This window comes from Misgurnus anguillicaudatus, chromosome 24 (genome assembly GCF_027580225.2).
Source record: "Misgurnus anguillicaudatus chromosome 24, ASM2758022v2, whole genome shotgun sequence".
Taxonomy (NCBI): domain Eukaryota; kingdom Metazoa; phylum Chordata; class Actinopteri; order Cypriniformes; family Cobitidae; genus Misgurnus; species Misgurnus anguillicaudatus.
This window is the reverse complement of record NC_073360.2, coordinates 12,342,435-12,368,174: the sequence shown is the minus strand read 5'-3', so window position 1 is coordinate 12,368,174 and position 25,740 is coordinate 12,342,435. Positions and strand designations below refer to the sequence as shown.

The window sequence follows — 25,740 nt, the reverse complement described above, 5'->3', positions numbered from 1 at the left end:
TAACTAGGTCACTCCAAATGGCGCATTTTGTTTTTCTTAAGCCAGATTTACTTCGTTGTCCAGCTGCATCAACCAACTTCTACTGAGCTTCAACTGGTGGACAGCCACCCTGACATTATCCTGTAGGATATTTTGTTAAACTTGGGAATTAATTTTCCCCTCGATGATGGCAAGTGGTCCAGGCCCTGAGGCAGCAAAGCATGCCCAAATCATGATGTACCCTCCACCATATTCTACTGTTGGGATGATGTTTTGATGTTGGTAAGCTGTGCGCTTTTGGCGCCATAGTATTTTTCCCGAGCAATTCAACTTTTGCTTCATCAGGCCATAAAATATTATCCCAGTAGCACTGGGGTTTGCCAAGGTGCTCTTTTGCAAACTTCAGGCTCACAGCAATGTTTTTCGGGAGAGCAGCGGCTTTCTAGTGTTCTGTCATAGACACCGTGCCTGTTCAAAGACTTAAACGGACATGTGTGCCAGTTCCAATGATGTCTTTAAGCCTTAAGCTGTTTCTCATGGGTTTCTTCTTTACTTCATTGAGTATTCTAGGAGTCAGGAAGAGTAGCTACAGTATTCAAGAGTACCCATTTATAGACAATTTGTCTAACTGTTGACTGATAATGTCTAAACATTTTGAGATTGTTTTGTATCCCTTTTCAGCCTTATGGAGCGCAACAACTCTTGATCAAATATCTTTAGAAAGGCATGATTTATAAGAGCTGATGCTTCTTAAGGACAACAATCTTAAAATGTTTGAGTATCTTTTAATCAATCAAAGTTGCACTAAACCACACCTTAAAACTCATTTTATTACCTGGACTCCAATTTACCAGCTTCTGACACAAATGAGTCTATGGGTTCACTTACATTTTCCTCCAGCACTGTGAATGTTTAATGGGTGTTTTCAAAAAGACACAAGGAAACTAGAGTTATTTGTGTGTTGTGAGCTTATGCACATTGTGTGTGTCTATTGTTGTGACCTGGATGAGGATTAAATCACATTTTATGGCAAATCACAGTAAAAAAACAGTTCATGCCTAGGGGTTCACATACTTTTTCTTGCCACTGGATATATCTAAATAGATGCCACATTTCAAATAACAATACAGTAAAAAAGTGAAAAATTACAGTAAAAATTAATCAGAGATAAATGACAGATTACACAAACAAAGTCTCCATTATTGTAATATAGTTTATTTTTGTGGATTATCATAATAATCATTTTTACAGTGTTTCATTTTCATTTAATGCTCATGATGCTGTATTTTTACAAACATCTCATCATGATGAAGTTAGATTCACAGTGGTTCGAGTCAAGAGGACATCGGCTCATGGGGTGATGTCTCTGGATTGACTCTCACTCTCTCTCTCTCTCTCTCTCTCTCGATTATTTACACGTTCACCCGCAATCACAAACAGAAATGAAAAGACCATCTCACATCATTTAGTGCTACTAAAAACCACTTATATTTGATAATACTGCATGGCCAAGAAAACACACAAACATACACAACAAAAGACTTGGAATATGTGCACATGGTGAAGCAATGAGGTTTTGTGATCATAAATGCAATTGCATCATGTTTTCTTCAGTGTGGTTTCATCAGAAATTGATATAATTTTTATGGTCCGAAACACCTGATGCATAAAGTTGTTTTGTTATCACAAGTGCTGCTGGATTGCTTTCTGTTGCTTTCATGGTTCACTATGTTTTTCATCTCCTCAACTTTATATGAGTCATTGAAAACATAAAAACATGTACCGTTAGGTTCAAAATTTACCGTTCAAATAGAAAATTTGAGATGTAAAGCAGAAAATAAACTGAAAGTGTTATATTAAAGGTACAATCTTTAAATTTACATCTGAGGAAAAGTTGGATTAGATGGCTTTAAAAATCAGAACACGTAAAAAATCCACCTCAAATAAAATCGTTCAAAACCAGACAAACGCACATGGAAACACCCCATTTTCATTTCTTGAGCTTTACTGTAAAGTCTTTGCCCATCATATACTGTGATTTTTGGTGAAATTGGTCATCTCTGACTTTCCAAATTCTGAAGGATTCCTTCCAGAAATGCACCGATATTAAATTTTCCCACCGATACCGATAGCCGATTATTCAGACTGATATCTGCCGATACTGATGCCAATATTTTGGTGGTTATATTAACGTGCATTAATTAAATTCTGAAGATTACATTTTCTCAATGTTATTCTTTCATATAATGACCATTAATATTGAACATTCATCTATGTTTCTTTACATTTTCTATACACAGAGCTCAAATTCATTGCATTTTCCTGTTCTCATTTAATTGACAGGATATATCGGCCATGACTATCAACTGTTTTTAAGGGGCGTGCACACCAAAGCTTTTATGCCGGCGGCCGGCATATATTTTCAATTGTTTCCAATGGAAGCGCGGCGTTTATCAAAAAAGCCAGAAGCTGGCGTTTTTTTCCACGTTGAAAGTCAATGCTCTGCGGTTTTTCCACGCTCAGTGCCGAGAGTTAAAAAATATTCAACTTTGGGAGAAAAGCTCAACTTGTCAATGTCAGTTCTCACACGGCCGTCCAATCACAGTGGAGAAGGGGTGGGATAAAAATCACAAAAACCAACCGGTGCATCGTACAACAACTGATAAACAAAGCAGAAGTATCACAGCAACCAAAGTCCTTAGCTGAAGAAAGATGGCAGTCAGCGTCCACCCGCCGTTTTCATCCGCATTTAAAAGCTTTGGTGTGCACACACCCTTAAACTATCAACCGATACCAATTATTGGACGATACATTGGTGCATTTCTAATAACTTCCATTTTAGCCACTGCAAATCAGGGTAAAAGACTGGGACAAAGTCCTGTAGTGACATTAAGTTAGACAATTTTAACAGGTTTTTATAAGTTGTGTCAACTATATTAATAGTAGATTGAATTGATTTCCAAACCAAGTTCTTTTAACTTCATCATGCTTTTTTTAACAGTGCACTGGTAAGTAGAGTTTGCGTGAGGACAGTTTGCATGACATTCACACAGTTGAACATTAAAGATTGCACCTTTATATAACAAATGACGGTGTTTTCCATGCTTCGCTGGTTCTGCCACAAACGCCGTAAACTTCGTTCATGTGGCTTTACAGTAGAAGAACAAGAATACAGTTTGAAGTGCTAAGTGTCTGCAACAACATATCATAAGTGCTTGGACGTGACATATGACAAAAAGACACACATAACCACCCCAAACCCAACAAATCCCAAATTACAAGAAGGTTAGTCCATGATATCGGCTCATGACTTCTGGAGTATTGGAGCCTTTGCATGGATGAAGTCTCTAAATTCAGTGTTGTCTATATATGGCTATGACCTGGAATGAGATTTTGTTCAAGTGATTCTTTTATATGTTTAAAGACAATTGTCCTTTTTATCATTTTTTACAAAACATGAAAATTATATAGTGTTCAAAAGTTTTCAGTATCGTATGGTCCCTGTGAGGGGACCTCGGGCTGTGCTTTCTCATGTATGTTTTCATTAGCAATGTCTGTTTTTGGCAATTGCCCACCATGCTGATGGTCCATAATTGCATTGTTAGATTCAAGGGACTCACGCCTGGGCCAAATAAGTACCATAGAGGGCCCAGGACAATGTGTAATTGCATGATGTCCTTCATATGTTCAGTATGGCTTTAACTGCTTGTCTAGAGAGAGGAAGACAAATAAACAGAGACCAGAGAGGATTCTGGGAAGATTCTGGCAAGTTCTCCTCCAGTTCCATTTGTAGTGTTATTTTCTTATTTAATAGCACCAACTCTTTCTCTCTCTTTCAATCTCTCAGTCCTCTTCCATTCCAGCCGCACCCCTCAGTCCGTTCATACAGAAAGGAAGAGTCGGAGGGAACGCTGGTTCTGTCGGAGAGAAGCCACTGAAGGGTGGCAGAGACGTGATCCTTTGCAGGTGAGGAAAGAAAGCTGGAGTTTTGGCCATGTGATCTGAGCGATGACCTTCAGCGTGGCCCGTAGGCATCTCAGGCGGGGCGTAGCGAATGGTGCTGGGGGCGTAAAGACTCTGAGGCCCTTGGGGTCCGAGAGCAAGAGGGTGAAAAAGCACACGTCCCGCCGCTCCACTCGCAGTCAGTCTCTGGAGTAACTCGAAGTCCGGAGCGCGTCCTCCGTGGATGGACCGATCATCTCTGGGAAGGGGCGAGGCGGAAATGGGTGGAGAAAGAGTCGGGGAGGGTGGGTTGAACAGAGCCTTGGGTGGAGCTTCTGTTGGAGGCTGAGAGGGCGGACTGCTTCCATTGGTTCCTCCACTTGGCGCATGTGTGATGGATGGGTGCTGGCTCCATCGCCCCCCAGGACTGGTTCCCATCACTTCCTGTTCAGTCTTAATACTTGATGCTGAACTGGTTACCACACTCTTTAGATGCTGGATCACGGCGCGACCATTATGGATTTTACCTGCCGCATTGGTACCGTTGCCTTGTTTGGAAGACCCATCCTCATTCTTCACGTGTTTGCTGCTAGGGGTGTGGTTCCATTGACTCTCTCTCTCTTCCTCCTCCTCCTCGCTGTCGCTGGCTTGGTCCGAGGAGGTACACGGGCTGTCCTCTCTCCGACGGAAAGCCTCAACACGCCTTCTGGTCTCTGGAGGACCGCTGTCAGAGTCAGGATGGTGTGGTCTCTTCCTGGTCTCCTCTGATTGGCTAGAAACAGAGTGGGCGTAGGTTTCCTTCGCTTTACGGTCTGGCTCGGCTCTGACCGGATTGCCTTTTAGGGTCTGTGTGACTGTGGAACCTGAAGAAAACATATGAGTGAACTTTAAATGGTTCATTTTGCAATGAACGGTTTTAGCTGTAGATCATGTAGATCAAGTTCTCAACCCTGGGAGAAAACCAAGTAAATTTTAACTTGAGAAGGTGCTTTACCGCATCTTAACATGGCACCAGACGTGACAGGGTTGATAATAAAAATGACTATAATATACCACCCCAGAGTATATATTATATTGCTTTTTAAAAGATGACTTAAGGGAGTTCACAGTTAAGTTTTAGTTGTCCCAAAAACCTTCTATACCTAAAAAATGGATGGCGAACCAAAAAACCTTGAGATCCTCTGGCTTTGGTACATACCTTGTGCCTTTGGAGAATGGTGGCGTGGGGAGGAGCTTACTTGAAGCCGCTCTGCCCTCAGGCTTTCTGGGAGTTGTAATAAGTCCAGAGGCATGTCTGCCAGCTCCGGTCGACTGAAAATACAGATAAAAGAGAGTAAGCGCTTCTCCTTCGAGAGTTTTACGCATTTAATCGTTTAAATGCTAAACCTTGCATCAGGGTTACATAGAAACTTAACTATAAACATTACACTGCTTTACATAATGTTTCTTAATGATTCATTTAAATTAAATCACACAATAGAAGGTCTGCCAGCTCTTAAATAGGCTTGCATTTTTACCTGTATAATCCCCAAACCTAGAAAGACAGCATTTTATGTCATCTTAAAATAGGCTATTTTAAATATGACACTGAGTTTGGGCAGCATTGCATGCATCCATAGGAGAAGGCTATCCCAGAATGCATTACAAAATTTACATTTAATTTATGGAAACAACTTATATTGCATTTAAAGTATGCATTTAATGTATGTTTTTCCTGGGAATTGAACACACAACCTTGGAGTTACAAGCTTCTGAGCAACAACCCATGAATGGGTAAATGTGGACAAACTCAACCGTAGGGTTAAAATGAACCAATGCTGGGTTGTCTTAATCCAAAATGTGGGATTGTTTGGTTCAAATAATGAACCTTTCTAGGTTAATTTAACCAGTGATTGCGTTTGTACATATTTTACCCAACCATTGGTTGAAAGAACGACCCAGGATCTTTTAGAGTTTAGGCAACAGGGCATCTCATTAGGTTTTGAAACAGAGCTCCAGTGAAGCGAGAGGTACACATTTGTGACACCCCTTTCCAAAAAAGCCCTTCTGAATGAACATGTCTCCAGCAGGGTGCTATAGAAGTTAATTAGCTATAGTAATTACAAAACTAATTAACTAAAACACCATTCAGCCAGAAAATGTTGACATCCATTTGGTGTAATTATATATCACTAGTCCAATTATCACTGAAATTCAGCCAATTTTTCTTGGTCGTGTAGCAAAGATTAAAACACGGGGACGAGACGAAGAGCACTGGCGAAAACCTCAAAAGTGAATTAACATGTTTAATACTGTAGCACAACAATTCAAAACACAAGCACGCGAGATCAGCTGAGGTCAGTGAGTCCAACCTGAGTACATAGTTGACCCAGATGACGTTTCGCTCGTGGGGCGCTTTGTGGTTGATGGACACGGTTGCGCAGGACTGAATCCAAAGATATCCTCCTCGCCTCTGCAGCCAGCGATAATACCCTGTGACAACTTGCCCCTTACGCAGCACTACGAAGAATAATATAAGAAATAAATGTAATGAGTTGGTCTCATTCAATATTAGGCTTCAAAACACAAATAAGATAGCTCAGAAAGTCCAATACGCAATTTGTTTAGGGGGCACTGTTTTAAACATGTCTTACAGTCTTCGTGACTTTGCCTGACGGTGTCCAGATCTTCTGCATGAATGAAGTGATAGCAAGTTTGTCCAACCACATCTGCTGGACTGAGATCCATATACTCGGAAATCCTGCAAGATACACAAATACAGTGTTAAAGGCTATGCAACACTTTGTCTAAACATAATGTTCAAGGTTCAACGATATGAACGGCCATTGTGAAGAAGATTTGGGTCCAGTTGATTGAATTGCCACATGACCCGTTTAGTCAATGCTGTGTTGGCATCCTATATTCGTAAATCCTACTTTTGTATTGTGCGCTACAAACATTTAGTTTTCAGTCATAAGATGCAAGTTGTGATAATTACAAGTTATCTAACTGGCTTATTAAATTTATATTATTTATGTATATTGAAGGTGCAGTGTGTAACTTTTAGAAGGATCTTTTGACAGTAATGCAATATAATATCCATAACTATATTATCAGTAAATGAACTGCATTGCTTTTACCACCTTAGAATGAGACGTTTTTATCTACATACACTGCGGGCCCCTTACATGGAAGTCGCCATTTTGTGCCGCCATGTTTCTACAGCCTTAGCCTTAAACAGACAAACTGCTCTAGAGAGTGCATTTTGTCACTACTGTATTTGGATTTGGAAGACAACATGTTTGTCCTGTGGTGGCTACCGTAGCTTCTCTATGCATTTCGGTGAACGATGGACTGGTTGCAATTCACGATCTCACTGCTAGATGCCGCTAAAATCTACACACTGCACCTTTAAATATTAAAGTACAGATACTGAAAGGCATGCTGGGAAGTTACCTGTTTTCACAGTAGGTGACTTGTAAGTCCATGTTGACTCGAAACACAAACATTTGACTTTCCATTCGCACCTCATTAAGCGTGGATGGCGGAAGCGTGTGAGCCAGAGCGACTAACCCCATTGGCCGATGCAGGGAGCGGGAGGAGCCTGGCACGAGGGCGGGCCGACAGCGAATTCGACCTGTTACATGAATCACCTGATGAGGAATAAAATGAGCAGTTTAAAAAATGCATTTAACTCATTACGCAAAATACATATCCTTTGCTAATGGTGTTGTATTTCCTGTATGTCACATGAATCACTTTATAACCGGAAGATTTAACATGGAGGCCCCGTTTGGTAAGGGTGGATTTCATCCGGATGAAGAAGCCGCGTTCTGACAATTCACTGACCGGAGAACAGGGACTGGACGGTGCTACAGGATAAAATATAAAGATTTGAAAAAAATATGCTAACAAGAACTGGACAACAAATAAAAAACAAACGCTGTCATGCATTTATATTTGTTATAATATCATGTTTATCGATCCATCTAAAAAAATGTTTTATGGGAAAATTTTTCCAGTGAATTCATGAATAGAGCCGCGGACTTCTGATGATTTGTTACCTGGTTCTGGAGTTCCTGCCAGTGAAGATGTGGAGGCGGAGCTTGAAGCACTCTCGTGGGACGTTTGACATCCCGCCTCCGCCCGGAGGTGTGGCCTAATGCCAAGACGCTCTGCCATCTCGACATGATCCGCAGGGTGGATGTAATCGAACACACTACTACCAGTCAACTCAACCTGTGCACGTAAGAGCACATTAATACACATGAAAGATAGATCAATACAATAACAGTCATAGGATACAGGAGTGCAGTGCATATAAAAAACATGACACAGGATCACTACATATTGGTTAACAACCAATAAGAGACCTTGAAGAACATAAAATCATTTATACAGACCTTACTACATTTGTAATGCACCAGTGTACAAACACACATATACACACACACACACACACACACACACATGCTCAATCCAAAGCAAACATCAGAGAGAGAGAGATAAAAGCAACACTACACATAAAACATTAATTTCAGCGCACCATGACCTACACTAAATATTCTATCTTCTGCACATTACAAAAAATATATAAGAAACTCTGAAAAGATGCGCTTCATAAAATATACAAACTGACTGTCATGTCTAGCCTATAACACAAGGCATACAACATAAAAAACTATATCAAAATCAATAAGATTATTAAAAAGAATGAAACTTCTGTTAACATTTATTCACCCTCATGTCATTTAAAACCTGTGTTACTTTCTTTTCTGGAGCACAAAAGCAGAATCCATTCAAGTTTTACTTTTCTGCTTTCTATACAACTGCAGTGGATGCCAGACCAGCTCAAAAATACCCATATACTATACTATACTATACTGAAGTCTCTTGCACCGCAAATATTTCTTCTGAGATTAAAGATCAACATCACAAATGTGTCATTTGGAGTTTTAAAAGTGATCTCAAAAGTCACAAGATTTCAGACTTGGCAAATACGAGCTAAAAGTCAATATTATTGAAGATATTTATATCAACTCAAACACTTCTTATCAAATTTTCACAATCCAGATTTATTTCCTAGTACAATATTAACTATATTGTCTTTTTTTGTTTCAATTTTTTTCTCCTAGGCAATTTTAAGAAAACATCTGAGACTAAAGTGCGATTTATAGTCGTGCGTAGGTTCTACACTGTAGGCTATGCGTAGCTCTGCGTTGCCGGGCGCGCACCTCTGCAAAATTGTAACAACGCGTCCATTCTACAACCCTCCCATCAGGTCCTTATACGGATTTCTGCTAACAATGGAAAAACTAAAGATGGGTTAAGTTGAGGAGTGATAAACCCAAGCTGCAACAATAATCGCTATCCATTTACCTCCATCACAGCTAATCTTTTCAAATCTTACACAACAAACTGCTGCTTCTTCTTCTTCGGAGGGTTTACTGACCAATCGCTGCCTTCTTCGGCTCTTTTACTGGTACTGTGGTTACACGTGTGGATACTGCTTACCAGCAGTCTGCATGTGTGTTTACACGTAAACGCTGACGTATATGAAAACCAAAGCGTAACCTACAGCGTCGGGGCTACACCGTAATACTAACGCACAACTATAAAAAGCCCTTAAGTTGATAGTTAAATAAACTATAGATGGTTTTAGCAGCCACAATAAAAACAAACATTTTTGTGGCCCAAACTTAACTTCCGGTAGACTTCTGCAAATCAATAACAACAGCAGTGATCCATGTTTACTGTCTCCACTTCTCTTTTGGAAACTAAACTTTTTTCTACAAGGTATTTGCTCTACAGGTAAGTTTAGCCACTAGTCACACCGATAAATAAGCGCAGATGAAAAGTTAACTTTGGGCCAGGCGCGTAACGGCGACAATCCATGTGGGTCTTATGAAACTATCTATACCAACATGGTGCATCAGGTTGCCCCCACAGAGTATGTAAGTTGCCCGCCAAAGCACATTTTATTAATAGCATAAAAATTAATATTTATTTATTACATATTTTTATCATCTTGGCTTCTATTACGTATGTTAACATTTTAAACAATGATGAAAAATATCAACAAATAAAATAAAAGAAAATCAACAAGTAAAACTAAAAAGTTTTGAGTAGACTATATTAAAAAAAGTAGCCCTTCAGCACTGTTTTATCCATTGTGGTAGCCCCTGCTCACAAAAAGGATGAAGAACCCTGGTCTATACTATACTATTGTATATACCATGCTTTGCTATGCTATACCATACCACACTATATCATATGATGAATCACTTTGCTGTTTTCCTCACCTTTCTAAACTGCATTGGATAAAAGTGTCTCCTAAATGCCTAAATGTAAATGCAACTATATACATGGTATTACTTACAGCACCGTACCGTACAATACACTGTAAAAGTTCCTGTGTGCAACACACTTAAAATTGCAATTAATTTCAACTTTCTGGTGAGGAGTTATTATCAATTATATTTATTTATAGCAAATTGTATATTCAAGTTGATTAAACTTAAAAATGTAAGTGCAACAGAAATGTTTACAGTGTACCATATTGACAATATTAACAAAACTGTGCTATTATTATCAATGTTGTGCTAATACTACAGATTTGACAATATTGTAAACAATAGGGGATTATCACGCCGATACATAGCGCTTCCGCTTTCAGCGATGTTTGTGCATGTCCACTTCCGGTGGATTGTAATGCCAGTTCTGCTGGTCCAGATTGAACAGAAAAGTTGTTGAGGAAGGTACGTAAAGGAACGATGATGTTGTATAAATGTAGTAAAGTAAAAGTACAGATAATTTGTTGCAAAATGTAACGAAGTAAAAGTCAAAAGTATGCACTATATATTCAAGGTCATGTCCTTTCATGAATAAAAAAACAATATAAACAATACTAAAAACAATTTGACTGAATTTGTATTATTTTACACGTCTAAATATATTGTATAAGATACTGTATATTGTAATATAATTCGCTTTCATGAGTTCTTTTGGCCATTATAATCGTAGAGAAGAAAGTCTGATGACAGCCTTAAGGGGATCGCACACCGAACGCGCAGCTCAGCGCCGCCTCGAGTCGCGTGTAGGACAACTTGGAGGTATTGTAAACTGGAAGTGCACATTAAATAGCGCAAGCTTCGTCAGATAGCATCTACTTCAAAATGCAAAATATACGTTAGCAGCCAATGTTTATTGTTAATGATTTGGGACACATATGATGTTATGTAATGTTAAACTATGTGAGTGGCGCTGTGTGGCGCGACAGGTATTTGAGCAACTTCCTGAGTCACAGCTGGGCGGCGCGGACAGGCGCCGGCGTGCGTATACTCATAGAAAACAATGTGTTCAATTTTTTTAGAGCTGCCCGGCCGGTGTGCGATCCCCTTTACACTGTACTCTACTATATATACCTTATCTTATTTCAAGTGTTCTGAACCATATACAGTATAGAAACAGACCAAAGATAATAAAACATGAATTACATTTAATATAAAACTGAACATTAATTGTCTGATTAAATGCAGCTCTTTTTGCATTGCAAAGAATAAAGTTACAATAAATGTGAATAATCGATTACAGAATTTTCATTGACAGAACTACTCCTTTAATAATTACTTAACTAGTACCTTAGTAAGAATAAAAAACTTGTAGGATTTGCATTCCCGTGACCCCTCGATCTATAAAAACTAATCTGTGTGGGTCAGATTTCATTCCATCTTGATAAAAGGCCGGTTTCTCCCTAACACCCTTGTCTGTGGGACACAGCCATTTATTATGGGATTAGATCCATTTACGGGGGGATTTTAAAGGATTTTCTGCTGGCCGTCAAGGACACTAATGTGTGTGTGTGTGAGGCGGGTCGGGTGCAGACAGCGGGAAGAGCAAAGAGAGAAAAGGGACGGAGCGGGCGAGCAAAGAGCCGGACTGTGTAATGGGGGATCAGTTGAGGGATGAATTGTGAAGAGTCTGGTTTTAAGCCCGTGTTGGCTAATTGAGAGATAAAATTAAAGGTAAATCTAACAGACAGGTGGTCCAGATAGAGAAACTTAATCTGGTCTATAATGCCTCGGAGAGGGATGTTTAACCTGTTGGAGAAACCCTGTTATGAGACCTTATGAGGTATAAAAATTTAATCAGACAACACCTAGAACCACACAGAAAGAAAAGATGGAGATACAGAAGTTAGAAAAGATTGTTGGTAAGTGTGTTAAGAAGAGAGAAAGAGAGCGATATAAATAATAGTTAGGCTTTAATATGTATGAGGCGTCCGGGCAGTTGTCCACAACACTCTCTCAGTGTGTTTCTGACTGATGGGCGAGGAGCGAGCGAGGAGGAAGAAGAGGAAGAGGAGGGAGGAGGCATGATGATGGGTCTGAATACTAATCGGCCCGGGATCAATTTCCCACCCCATACGCTCCTCTATATTTCCCTGATGGCCTGGCTTTGGTCAGTGGGGGGGAGATGAGAGGCTAAGCTCCCAGACCTCCATCTAGGCCTGGAGCTTTTGGTTTTTCAGGACGAGCAGGTATATCATCCCGTTCTCAAGGTTCCTGACCTTGTGTAATCCGCCTAAGGAACCCTACTGTCTTTTGAGAGGTCATGAGGATTAAACAGAGTGGATGGGTTCATCTACAGGGGCATATGATGTGGTGTTATGACCTCTGACTCAAGGTAACAAGCTGGATCCTATTGCTTACAGTTAATGTATTCATTTCTCTTGCGTTGACCTCACAGAAGCCCACGTACAGGTTGAAATGTATATGGACAGCAGCTATTTACACTAAGCATCAATAGTGCTAGATACTATTTACATTAAGTGCAAATAGCGATGGGGAGAGCGGGGCACAACGTAACAACGTAACTACCTTCCATAGTTACACAGGGACGAGCAATCTGGTCTTTTGGTCTTTTTTTCTTACGGCCGGAAGATGATCTCCTGTGAATTTATAAAAAGGTTTAATGTGTTTTCGGTAAGATATTGGACAAAGAGTGTTTTCGAGACATGAACGTAAATCTTATGTTGTTGTTTTTTTCCATTTCTGAAAAAGAAAAGTCACCAAATCCAACATTGTGTTCTACGAGCCATATCCCTACTGCAGATTCCACTGAAGATGTTGAGTTTTGTGTGTCTTTTGTAAACTTCAATGGTCTTACCAGACATTGGTGGGTGGAGATCGAAATAAATAAATAGCATTTGCCAACAAGGGACACTGCGCTTAGTTTAAGTTGATACCCCGATATAGACGGTTTCATCAAACACACGCACGTTACTTTGCGGTGAATTTCCACTCTGGCTAGTGGCTAAACTGCTCTCATACCTTGTCGAAAATAACATGATTTGGTTTGCTAAATACGAAGGGAGACGACAAGCTTGTATCACAACTGTGCGGAGAGGTTTGGCAGCCAGGCAAGAATTCAAGGAGCTGTACTGTAGCTAACATTAGTAACATTAGCTCAGTGTAATTGATGATACGTGTTAAATCAGACTGATCTTACAAAAAGTTGTGTTGTAGTCACAAAAAAAATATTAATTTATTTGTGTCCATAGCACGAAATTCAGCTTTTTCTCGTGCTTTGAGCACAAATGTCTTTTTCGTATCTGATGATCCCACGAATTTCTATAAGTAGTTTTTCGGTGTTGTGACACGACTTGCTTTTTCGTTTCATTTTGTGCATTGTTTTCTCATTGTTTGTTCCTATTTTCTTACCATTGTCGTCGGGATTGGGGTTAGAATCACTTTCTGTTAAATCTTTACACATCCAAACCCCAACTCCAGGCGAGAATAGTTTAAATGGTGGAAGAAAAACATGTAGAAACCAATACATAAAACTACATCCTAACCCGAACACCACATCTAACCCCAACCCCGAGTGACAATGATTTAAAAATAGGGTAAAAAGAACACGCAATACATAAAATGACACGAAAAAGAAAGTCGTGCCATGGACACGAAAAGTATTTATAGAAATGCGTGCAACTGACATGAAAAAGACATTCGTGCTCAAGGCACAAAAAAAATCTGAATTTCCTAAAAAAATTTAGGATAACTTATTTTAAAAAAATAATTAAAACATATTTAAAAAATATAGCTCATGCAGGTAATGGAGAATCAATCTATTCAGTAAATGCCAGGACATTATAGATTAATCAGATTGATCTCTGTAATAACATAACGCACAACAGCAGGATGCCCCCAGCAATGACACAACTTGAATCAACACACAACTCTTCCTTTATCATGTTCTCAATAAAGTGCAACAGACCATAGAGAGTTAAGACTTTAAAGAGAGACCTAACATGAGCACAGAGATTGTTTAAGTGATGATACTGTATGTGCTTCTGTAGAAATCATAGATCAGGGACTTCCACACCCATCTTAAAGAATAAAGTCAAATTTTCACAATTTGCTGATAAGCGGAAAAAAAAATCTGGCTGTACTGAAACATCGACAGCAACTGTCACCTTCCATGAAGCACTGCAATTGATGTAAGAAAGGTATATTTGGCTATTTATTTACATGACAATTGCATTTTGGGGCCGAAATGCAAACTTTTGAAAATGGTTTTAAAAGCACATGTTTTTGATAACAGCAGTGCTGTCGTCTCTGTGTAAGCTACAAAAACGTAAATTTGTGAAAAGTGATATTAGGGGCTTCTGTATAAGACAATGTTTGACGTTGACATGCATAATATAGTGTTTTTGTAGATCCACAAAAAGAGAAATCTTTTTGACAATGCTGTCACCTGTATAGGACACTTTTCAAAAACGCAAAGGATTAAATTTCTATTTTTAATACATCATTACACTATGATCTGTGTGAACTGGGATCGTTTCGATAACATTGCTTTTAGATTTTTGTAGATTGTTGTTGTGTATACATAGCTTAGACAGACTCCCGCCATTCTCAAACAAATTTTCTAATTTTATTTTATATATTGCATCGAACATAAAAATACGGAGCCCCTAAGGGGACATGGAGCAAAAATTAAATAGTTTCACGTGAGCACGTGATAGTTTCACTTGTGCACGTGAAACCATCGAGTTTAGTTTCGCGTGCACACGTGAAACTATCGCGTGCACAAGTGAAACTATCACATGCTCACGTGAAACTTTCGCACGCGCACGTGAAACTAAACTTTTACAAAATTCTGCGCATGAAGGTTTCGCGTAAGCACATGAAACTAAACTTAAGATTTTTTACTCCACTATCACCTTAGGGGCTCGGTATAAAAATTTACTGTATGCTTAAAATAATATTAGATCAAACATATTTTTTATTCAATTACGTCACTAGCAGTGTTTCACTGGATGCATATTTCATAATACAATTTAAACAAACTGTACTGTAATTTTTCAGATTGTTAATAGCTTTAAACCAATGTTTGTGTTGTTGTGATTCATTGTGGAGTTTGTTGTTTGGTTTAAAGCCTAAAATTCTACCTTTTTAAAATCCCTATATATCTCTGAATATCAAGTTGTCACTGTTGTGCTCAATACCACTATCTGAGAACAACCCCTTCTTTTCCTTAACCAACCAATCCCATTCGCATCTATTTTCCCTCCTAAACTCCCAATCTGCCCCCAAACGTGTCTGAGAGTGTGTTTGTGTGTGTGTGTATTCTTTTTTTTGACACACAATCAATGTGGCTTTTAAGATGTCTATCGATTTGTTCCCGAGACAGACCCCGGCTCGCTGGAGCGACGCTTTGATTGCTGTGCGAGTAATTACTGTTATTATTTATGCATCTAGGTGAAATGGCAGGACTTAACATTCCCCTGTACAAGAGGCCACAGGCAATCAACCCAGAGAAAAGCACCTGGAGAGGCGACGGGCTCAAGAGACAAAAGAGAAATGAGCACAGGGACACAGGGAAATTTTAACATACCCCGTTTATACGCTCTTTAATTCTTTTTTGCATTCATATATAAATATGAAGCATACATTTATATAGGAATGTGACATGAAGTACTTTTGGGAAGTTACTATACTCTAAACTGCATCTAAAACAACGTGTAAAGTCTAGGATAGTCCAAGTCTTTGGAGAGTCTAAATTCGGGTGGAGTCAAATTCAAAGTGTTTGTAAACTGATATAAAACCTTTAATATAGTGCACATGCTATATTAAAGGGGATATGCTACTAGAATAAAGATGTAAAATAAATCTTTGGCATCCCTAGAGTACATATGTGAAGTTCAAGCTTAAAATACCACACAGATCATTTATTATAACATGTTAAAATTGACACTTTGTAAAAATGTGCCATTTTGGGTGTGTCCTTTTAAATGCAAATGAGCTGATCTCTGCACTTAATTGCAGTGCTGTGGTTGGATAGTGCAGATTAAGGGGCGGTATTATCCCCTTCTGACATCACAAGGGAAGCCAAATTTCATTTACCTATTTTTTCACATACTTGAAAAGAATGGTTTACCAAAACTAAGTTGATCTTTTTCACATTTTCTAGGATGATAGAAGCACTGGGGACCCAATTATAGCACTTAAACATGAAAAAAAAACAGATTTTCGTGATATGTCCACTTTAAGTACTTCATGGGATGTTTAACTACATTATAAAATGTACAGTACTTTTAAAACTTCATTTGGCACACCACAGTACAACTTTAATAAAAGTTCAATGGTTCATTGGCACGTTATGTGTAATTATTCATATATAGCATGTGTTTTCTTCTCACCTGTGAAAGACCAAGATAAATGGACACAGTCTCTGAGATATAAAGGAATCTGCCTTCTTGACTGACCACAAACACAAATCCATCCAGTGACTGCAAAGAGAAAGACATACCTGGCTAAAACACACAGACTGACAAAATCTTTTCACACTGTCTAACATCAATGTCTAATGACGTTATAATGATAATAATTTGTCTTCATTGATAGCAAAAATGTTGCTTCACACAGTCAATCATAATAAAACATTATTATTTTCTTCTTTCCAACCACTTGTTGAATACTCTCCACTTTCGTGATCCAATTGATTCCATATAGAAAATGTGGTGACACTTTACAGTAAGGTTGTATTTGTTAACATTGGTTAATGCATTAGCTAACATCAACAAACAATAAGCAATACTTCTATAGTATTTATTCATCTTAGTTCGTGTTAATTTCAACATTTACTAATACCTTTTTGGCAACACTTTACTTGAAGAAGTGTTCATAAGACTGACATCACACGTGTCATGAACATGAAGGAGATTTTATGCATGTTTATGACAACTGTCATTTAGTTTTATTTGTTCAGTTATGTCATTTTTAATGCAAAGATGACATCGTTTGAGATGTCTTTGTTATGACAACTTGACATAAACTAATACATCATAACTTGTCATGACAACTTGACATTGACATTTTTTACCAGTGATACAAATTGAATTTGTCATTAAAATGTAATTAAGTATTAATACTTTGTCATATAGTTTTATAACAGCATCATTAATATTTTTCTTGACCTCAACTACAGTGGTACAAATTGAATTTCTCATTAAAATGTCATTAAGTGTTAATACTCTGGCAAATAGTTTTATAACAATGGCATGATTTTCAGTTCATAATGTTTTTTAAGTTTCCTCCAGGTGTTAGAAAAATAAAACCAATCACCCAATAATAATAATAATAATAATAATAATAATAATAATAATAATAATAATAATAATAATAATAATTATTATTATTATTATTAAAATTATGTTTTATTGCATTTGGAGACTGATTCACCTAAAATTAAATGACAATGAATGAGCCATACAATGTTGGGTCCATTTCCCTGAAAAACAGTTTGCGCAAAAAACATATTACGTAAAAAGTTTATTATAATAAATTAATAAAAAGTTTTGTTCGTTTTTCTTTTATGTCAGAAAATTTCACAATCCTCTGCATGAGGAAGAACAAATTCTGTTAGTTATCAGGTTTTTTTTTCATTTATTGTGCCTATTAATAAAGTTAAGTATTATATTTTGACGTGTTTGTTGCATTTTGTTAAGGTATTTAAAATTATTTAACATAGGATTAACACTTATTGACATTTTAATGACAATTTCAATTTGTAGCTCTGTAGTTGAAGCCAAGAAAAATATTCATGATGCTGTTATAAAATTATTTAACAGAGTATTTACACTTAATGACATTTTAATGACAGTTTAATGTAATTTTTACCAATAAAGCTAGGTAGTTTTTTAAGTTTTAAAATGAATTGGCTATGTCATGTTTATGACAGATTTATGACAAGTTATCATGAATTGGCTTATGTCAAGTTTTCATAACAAAGAAGTTTCAAACAATGTCATCTCTGCATTAAAAAGTAACATAATTGAACAAATGACGCTTAATGACAGTTGTAATAAACATGCATGTAATATCCTTTATGTTCATAACACGTGTCATGTCATAATAATACTCTGATGAACACCCCTTTAAGTAAAGTGTTACCACATTGGAAAAGTCAAACACTGTAACTTTTAAAATTAGTAATGCACAATGAGCTAACATGAAGAATTGTATTAACATTAATAAATGCTAAAAACTAAATATCTCCTTGTTATTTCATGTTAGCTAATGCATTTACTAATATTAACAGGCACAACCTTATTCTAAAATGTTACCGAAAACATTTGACCCTTTTCATTTCTTTTACTTGTTGAATATCCCATTCACATATAACATCACTTGAGTAAAATTGGCCTTTTCATGTTGACTTTAAATTACAGTTTTTATACACACTATTATGCACAGTGTGTTGGATTTTGGATCAATGAGATTTTATTGTGGGCAATGCAACTCAAGACTTGTAATTTTATTGTGTTCCCTCACACGTGTAACACTTCAAATGTAGTTACGACTAAAAAATATATCCAACCTGAGCACTAAAACCACACTTCACTGCTCACTAAGAAAAATACAAAAATTAAAACCCAAACATTTAGAAACTAAAAAAACACAACTCCTGTAACAAACTGTATTCTATGTGGTCCATTTGGTCTGTTTTATACCCCCCACCCCATTATTTTCCTACAAGGAGAAATGTGTCCAGGCTCCTGCGGGTTAAAATAAACTGTTGTATACCAGGACAGCAGTCATAAGCGTGTGTATGATTTCATATACAGTAGCCATCACATTAAAGAACTGCTTTAAAGAATAATATTAATTGTAGTAACACGCAGGGACGAGTAAGAAGCAAAGTGGCCACTTTTGATTGATGTTGTGGCAATGGTAATTTATGCAAGTGACAAGTTCACTATGCAAATGAGAGTGGACGGGATGGTGGAAATAGAGAGCAATTATCTAGTTATTACTGACAGAGTACCACACAAAGAATCATAAGTGTTCATATGATTTTTATCAGCACCCTTGCTCTCTGAACATTTAACAGTTTTCTCAAGGTAACCTTCTCATTACAGTGCATTTGCCCTTTATCCTCTTTTGAGATTTTACAGTAGCCTATTTATTTACAGTAAGCTTATTTACAAAAGTGAGTCAAGTGTCACATCATTTTGAGGACATAACAGTGTAACAGTCACAGTACTACATTACACCCCAAACAAAATGGTGCTAAATAGCACTAAAAGTAGTTCACTGACTCGTAATCATAGGGGAACCAATTTAAGGGCTGTATAGCCATATAAAACCATAAGCATAGCATCACTTATGGTTCATAGGTGCTATATTTATAGCACTCAAAGTGATTCCCATATGATTACGAGCCAGTGAACCACTTTTAGTACACCATTTTTTGTTGTATAATATAGAAAACTTTATTTTTCTCATTAAAAGCTTAACTTGCAGATCTGTATAAATAAATAATGCAAGAGTTTGTACCTGTAGAAGATGAGCTCCCAGGTGATGCTCAAAGATGTCAGTGGCCAATGAATGACTTGTTCTTCGCACTACAAATAAAAAGTCATGGGCATTATGAGAAAGCGAAAGCATGACATGAGTTAAAACACGTTTGTAAGCTTAATGGCTTTAAAAGCTTTCTATAGCAAAAAAAATAAATAAAATACATTTAATATGAGATTTTAGGAGATTTTTAGAAATATGATGTATATTTAAAAATTTAAATACAATTTAATTTTTGCAAAAATGCAACTTGCAACAAATGTAAACAGTGAGTTAAATTAAACTTAATATAACTTCCCTAAACTTAGATTTTAGACAAAACGAAACAAACAATAATAAATAAATAAATAAGATAAACTATAATATTGTCAAAGCGTCTTGCAACCATTTCAATGGTAAAGTCACACTGTTACACTAGTTTTCATAATAGAAAAAAAAACATGTGTAAATAGGCCTAAACAGCATTCAAAACACTTTTCCCTTTACCTTACTGGTTTTTAGATAAGCCACTGCTGTTTATTGGGCTGGTGACAGCCGTACACACACATGCTAATTTACTAACACCACACAATAGCAACCTGGGCCGCCTGTCATCACAAGACAAACACATTTACAAATCGCACAAATGACAATCGTGGTGCATTTCAAACATGCCTCGCTCTGATCTTACACAGTGGAAGCCCAGTTGAAATTCCCTGCACACACAGCAGGTTGCCTGTGTATGCGAGTGTGCGCATGTCGCTCTGATGGTTGTGGAAATCAATAACTGTTTTGAGTGGAGAATACAGGGACCAGACGGTGAGCTCACTTCACAGAGCCCTTAACTGTTTCAGTCAGAATATAACCATGCATTTCCGTGAAACACCAATGGAGACAGTTTGTAGAACATGCTGGACACTATTTTCCACAAAATAGGACTGTTATCCTAAGAATCCAATCCAATGTATTCAAACAAATTTGTTGCTGCCTAAATCTTTAGGTATAAACAAACTGACTATACAACGCATTTCAACGTACACTGTAAAAAGCTGCAAAACTTCAAAAAAAGTTGAATTAAATTAGTTATGAAAGTCTTTGACTAATGATGGGTTGCCATAACTTAGAAAAACAAGTTACAATTGTTTAGCTTAATTTGTTAATTTAGGTGGCTTTCACACTGACAGTTTAGGTTGAAACGGGGAACGTTTTGCATAAAAAAATTAAATTGTGAACGCTATCATGTGGACCCAGGAGTGCACTGGGATACCGAAACCCAATACTACCTGTATGAGGAGATCTGATTTTTTTTACCGTGGGACTGTTGCTCGATTCACGTGAATGTGAAAGCAGCTGGCACTTGGGTGCGGACTTGTCCAGTAAGTAAAGTAACCTTGCGCATGATGACATCATTTGTTTCCACAATGCATGATCACCACGAGTGTAGGTACTAAAAAAACTGCATGATGCGAAAAGGATTGACTGGAGATGCAAATGAATTTCTTGGCATCAGATGTCTCCCTAAAAAAATTAAAAGTTTGCGAACAGCAGAAAGCTGCGTTTCTATGGTCAACTGATAAACTGCACGTTATAGCTCAGAAAAATAAGGCTAGTAACAAACGGCACTACATTGTCTAATTTAACGTTTTGTTTAATTTAAATTCTAAGTTTGAGATTGTTGTATTGTCATGATTTTTTTTGGGGGGCGGCAAAAAGTTTGAGAACCACTGACTAATGCACAGCTGTCGCTCTGCTGACTTGATAACTTAAATATCTTATTTCTTGTGCAAATTGATATCATATGTCCTTTTGTATAGCTTTAAATGCGTTTATAGCTTGTTTGGCATGTGTGATGTCCTCTGCACACTGTTTGATTGTATGGATTGATGGATTGTAAGAGCAACATGAAAATTTTTCAAAAATCTATTTATGTGTTAAACAGAGGAAAGAAAATTGTACAGTTTCCAACCAATGATGAAGGAATTTTCATTTCTGGAACAACATTTGGACAAATCACACATAAACAAACACATTACACAAATGTGTCCCTGGTCACACACCCCAAAATGCAGTTGAGATATAAGAATGGGGTCCCGTCACAGGAATATCAATGAGTCTGCCCCATTCAGAGGCCAGAAAAGGGGGTTTGGCGCAGCAACCAGGATCACTACTGTGTAAGAGTGTGTGTGTGAGGTTTGGATAGTACACAGAGCGCTGCTTGTTCGTCTTTAGGGGTCACATGCACGTTGGCGATTGAATAGTTAAGCATCCCCCCACCCAAACACTGAGGGTCTTCCCACAGACTTTGAGTGATGCAGTCCAGCTATAGGGCAGGGCTGACAGCCGCACCACCTGATGGATGGACAATGGCCGGCCCTCGTTTCCCAAAGTCAGCTGCAACAGTAGAGGCTAATGCGAAGTCGAACTCGACCCAATAGGGTGGACGGGGAGAATAATGACGTTGTTTCTCAGCCTTAGGGTAAACAGGACCTATTTGTAAAAGCATGTCGAGCATTAGTAGTGAATTCTTTCCAGGTTTGTCGCATTCATGCCTATATGTTTATAACTATTTAGTTCTTCAACAGGGGCATATATACATTTGTTTATTGTTTCACCGTATATTTTTGTAAAATAAATTTAAATGTGAGTTAAAATAAAGCCGAAACCAAAACTAAAGTTTATCTATGCAACACTGAACACCAATTAATGATCATACAGTAACACAATATGGAAATACACCAATACGGTACGTTATTGTAGACCACATTTTATTTAAAATGTAAATTGTAAGGGAAGATGGGGTTCTGCCCTGCCTTTATATTGACTGAGGGGACCCTGATGCAAGATATTAGGGTCTTTAATCTCATTTGGAAAATGAATGAGCTTCCCCCATGGAAAAAAGACAAAATCTTTTCTTTTTAAATACCAATTTCTTCTCCCAGACAACAATGAGATTACAAGGAAACTTTTTGTCTCCTGCTTTTTAGATGCATTTTTCTGATAAACAAATATTACAAGTGTCTACTCCAGAGAGTTTAAGAAGAGACAGACTCAACAATGTGTCAAATTATATTCAGATTTATAAAAACGTTTACAATTGTGCAGCAAATGCGTCCAGCTATCAACATACACCTTTATACATAAATGCTAAGTAAGTCCAAACCCCTAAAATATTAACAAACGCAACTATTGTGTTAAAGCTATGCTGGGTTGTTGAGTCAAATATGGACATAGGTTCATTCAAACCAATGGTTGTTGGTTTGGTCCATAATTGACCCATCCATGGATTGAAACAACCCAACATTTTTTAACTCTTTTACTGTCAACAATCGTCTCATTTGAGGACGAATTTGCAGAGATACATCTGAAACAAAGTTGAACCCTATCCAAAAACTCCTTACTTCTCGAATAATAGAGTAGTCCTATTTAATCAGAGCTTGAGACATGTGGGTCAGCTTTGAGGACGTTACCGCTCTACCACAATAAAGAGCAGAAAGACTAAAGTACTTCTCATCCACACACAGTGCAAGCTCAGATCTCGTCCCTTTCATTTCTTTACCCCCACCGAGCCAACAACCTTTTAACCAAGTTAGAAGGTTACTATGGGAACTGCAAGGTTGGCCTTTCATTCCACATTAGTTTGCTCAATCAAGTTGGCTGATGGGAATCGTAGGCCGATCACCTAGCAACTTGTTTACAGGGCGGTGGATGTGGAGCGGCACGCAGCCCCCACCTCTAACCTCAAGGATAGAGACAGAAGCAATGATTCTCAGACAGGTGGAAAAAAGAGAGAAAGTGTCTCCAATCGTAACGTCCCTCTCTCTGCTGCAATTATCCTATCACTCTCTCTCATTCCCTCTCTCTCTCTCTCTCTCTCTCAGCTGTTACCTCTCTCCTAGCACGGTCGAACATAATTTGAGTGCAATTAACGTCCCTTAAAAGCCCTCAGTGCTTTAAATGCTTGGAATTAGGGGAGGGAGACAGACACATAGAGCAGACAAGAGAGAGAGAGTAAGAGAAATGAGCAAGAAAGAGAAAGACAATGTGAAAGTCAAAAACGAGACAGCCTGAGAGAGAGAGAGAGAGAGAGAGAGAGAGAAAGAGAGAGAGAGAGAGAGAGAGGAAGAGAGAGAGAGAGAGGGATACACAATACACAGCCCAGTCTCACGAAATTTTGTTATATAGTCACGTAATTTTTTGATTCTTATTTCGTGATATTATCACAAATTTCGTGTTTTTTCGAGATCGTATAACGAATTCCTGTTTTTGTGTGATTATCCAGCCCAGTCTCACAAAATTTCTTTATATAGTCACATATTTTTTATTATTTTTTCGTGCTATTATCAGAAATTTTTTTGTTTTTTCGTGATCGTATAACGAATTCCTGTTTTCGTGTGATTATCACATATTGGTTACTCAACTGTTTTGTCCTATTTTTAAACCATTGTCACTTCGGTTTAGGGTTAAATTTACATAAAATGACATCCCTGACCAAACCCAACTCTAACCCTAACGCCAGGCGACATATAAAAAAATATATCAGAAAATATAGTATAAACCAATATATAAGGTTACATTCTAATGCAAGCACCAAATCTAACCCTTAACCGAAGCAACAATGATATGAAAATAGGAAAAAGCAGTTTAGTAACCAATACGTGATAATCACACGAAAACAGGAATTCGTTATACGATCACGAAAAAACGTGAAAATTTGTGATATATCACGAATAAAGAATAAAAAAAACCTTGTAAGACTGGGTAGCAGCAATACAAGGTTCTAAACTTTCTCTCTCTTTTTTCAATGTAAATGTAAACGTAAAAATTATATAAACATAACAGCAATAGTCAATGATGACATTTTAATCTTTTACAAAACAAAAACTGAATTACATGCTACAACATTGCTGAAAGAATTGGCCTGACAACTTTACTAGTGTTTACTGCACAATTCATAGGTTACATATACATTATTAAATGTTGGAAACCGAAATCTATACAATATCAACATATTGACTATATTGGGGGGGGGGGTTAATTGATATTTTATGCATTGACATTTTCAACCCAAGTCAGATATTTTGATTCATATACGTCTATATGGCTTTGCAGCTTCTTTCAATCCCTTACAGGTATGAGATTTTTTTGGGATCATGCCCCGAAGGTTATTATTAAGGGTCAATAGTAAAAGTAAAACTAGCATAAACTAACTAACAAGGAACCATACAAAAATAGTGTTTTGCTTTGTACTTGATCTGCATTCGCTGCAGGCTAATATATGTGCATGTATCCTTTAAAGGGCCATGGGTCTGACGGTCTGACATAAAAGGTTTAATCACCCCATTATCCATAAAGACTTTCATTCCCGCAGCAGAGCCTGCACAACTACACACTCGCACACACATGCCTACGATGCATGCATACGCGCAGCGCATAAAGCCAGATGAAATATCACTTTTTTGTGCCACAGCCATTTTACTTTTCCTCATGTCGCTCATCGTCTCTCCATTACTCCTGGACTGCCCCTCCCAATCCCTCATTCCCTCTCTCTTCCTCCCTCTTTTACTCTCGCCCCGTGTGAAGGTCACGCAATTGATTTTTTTCTGTCTATTCATTTTTCAGTCCTGGTTTTGAAACGTGGGAAGCAGACAAAAGCTGTTTCCCCCAACCAGCGCACACAACCTCCCCTTCCCCCTCACGCTCACGTCGGTGTCACCCGATGACTCCACCCGGCCAGAGCGCCGGTCCAGGGTTCACATTCCAGTAGTGTGCCGTTACCGTAACAGCTTGTGTTTGCAATTGACAACTTTTATTTACTAACAGGTGTGACTCCGAGTAGGGCTGTTATACAAAAGCGTATTAAATACGGTCTGCATGAACGAATAATTAAAGTCAATCTCCTATCTGTTCTCACAATAGCAGTGATATCACCTGTAACCATAGTAACATTGACTAAAGTCACATCAAAGACGATGACTTTCATAGCAACGTTTTTTTC

The 25,740-nt window shown here is 37.8% G+C and overlaps 1 protein-coding gene across 2 annotated transcripts in view; it reads right to left on the bottom strand.

Moving 5' to 3' along the window:
* Positions 1-1,178: 1,178 nt before the first annotated feature.
* Positions 1,179-25,740, bottom strand: part of npas1 (neuronal PAS domain protein 1) — a 49,320-nt gene continuing 24,758 nt past the window's right edge. For both annotated transcript variants that reach the window (XM_055196006.2, XM_055196007.2), the window contains exons 4-12: positions 19,746-19,813; positions 16,607-16,696; positions 7,965-8,139; positions 7,660-7,772; positions 7,357-7,553; positions 6,555-6,661; positions 6,273-6,420; positions 5,120-5,232; positions 1,179-4,784 (exon numbers count right to left, since the gene is read on the bottom strand). In XM_055196006.2, the coding sequence (XP_055051981.1) occupies positions 3,823-4,784; positions 5,120-5,232; positions 6,273-6,420; positions 6,555-6,661; positions 7,357-7,553; positions 7,660-7,772; positions 7,965-8,139; positions 16,607-16,696; positions 19,746-19,813 (1,973 nt within the window). In that variant the 3' untranslated portion in view covers positions 1,179-3,822. The remainder of the gene's footprint in view (positions 4,785-5,119; positions 5,233-6,272; positions 6,421-6,554; positions 6,662-7,356; positions 7,554-7,659; positions 7,773-7,964; positions 8,140-16,606; positions 16,697-19,745; positions 19,814-25,740) is intronic.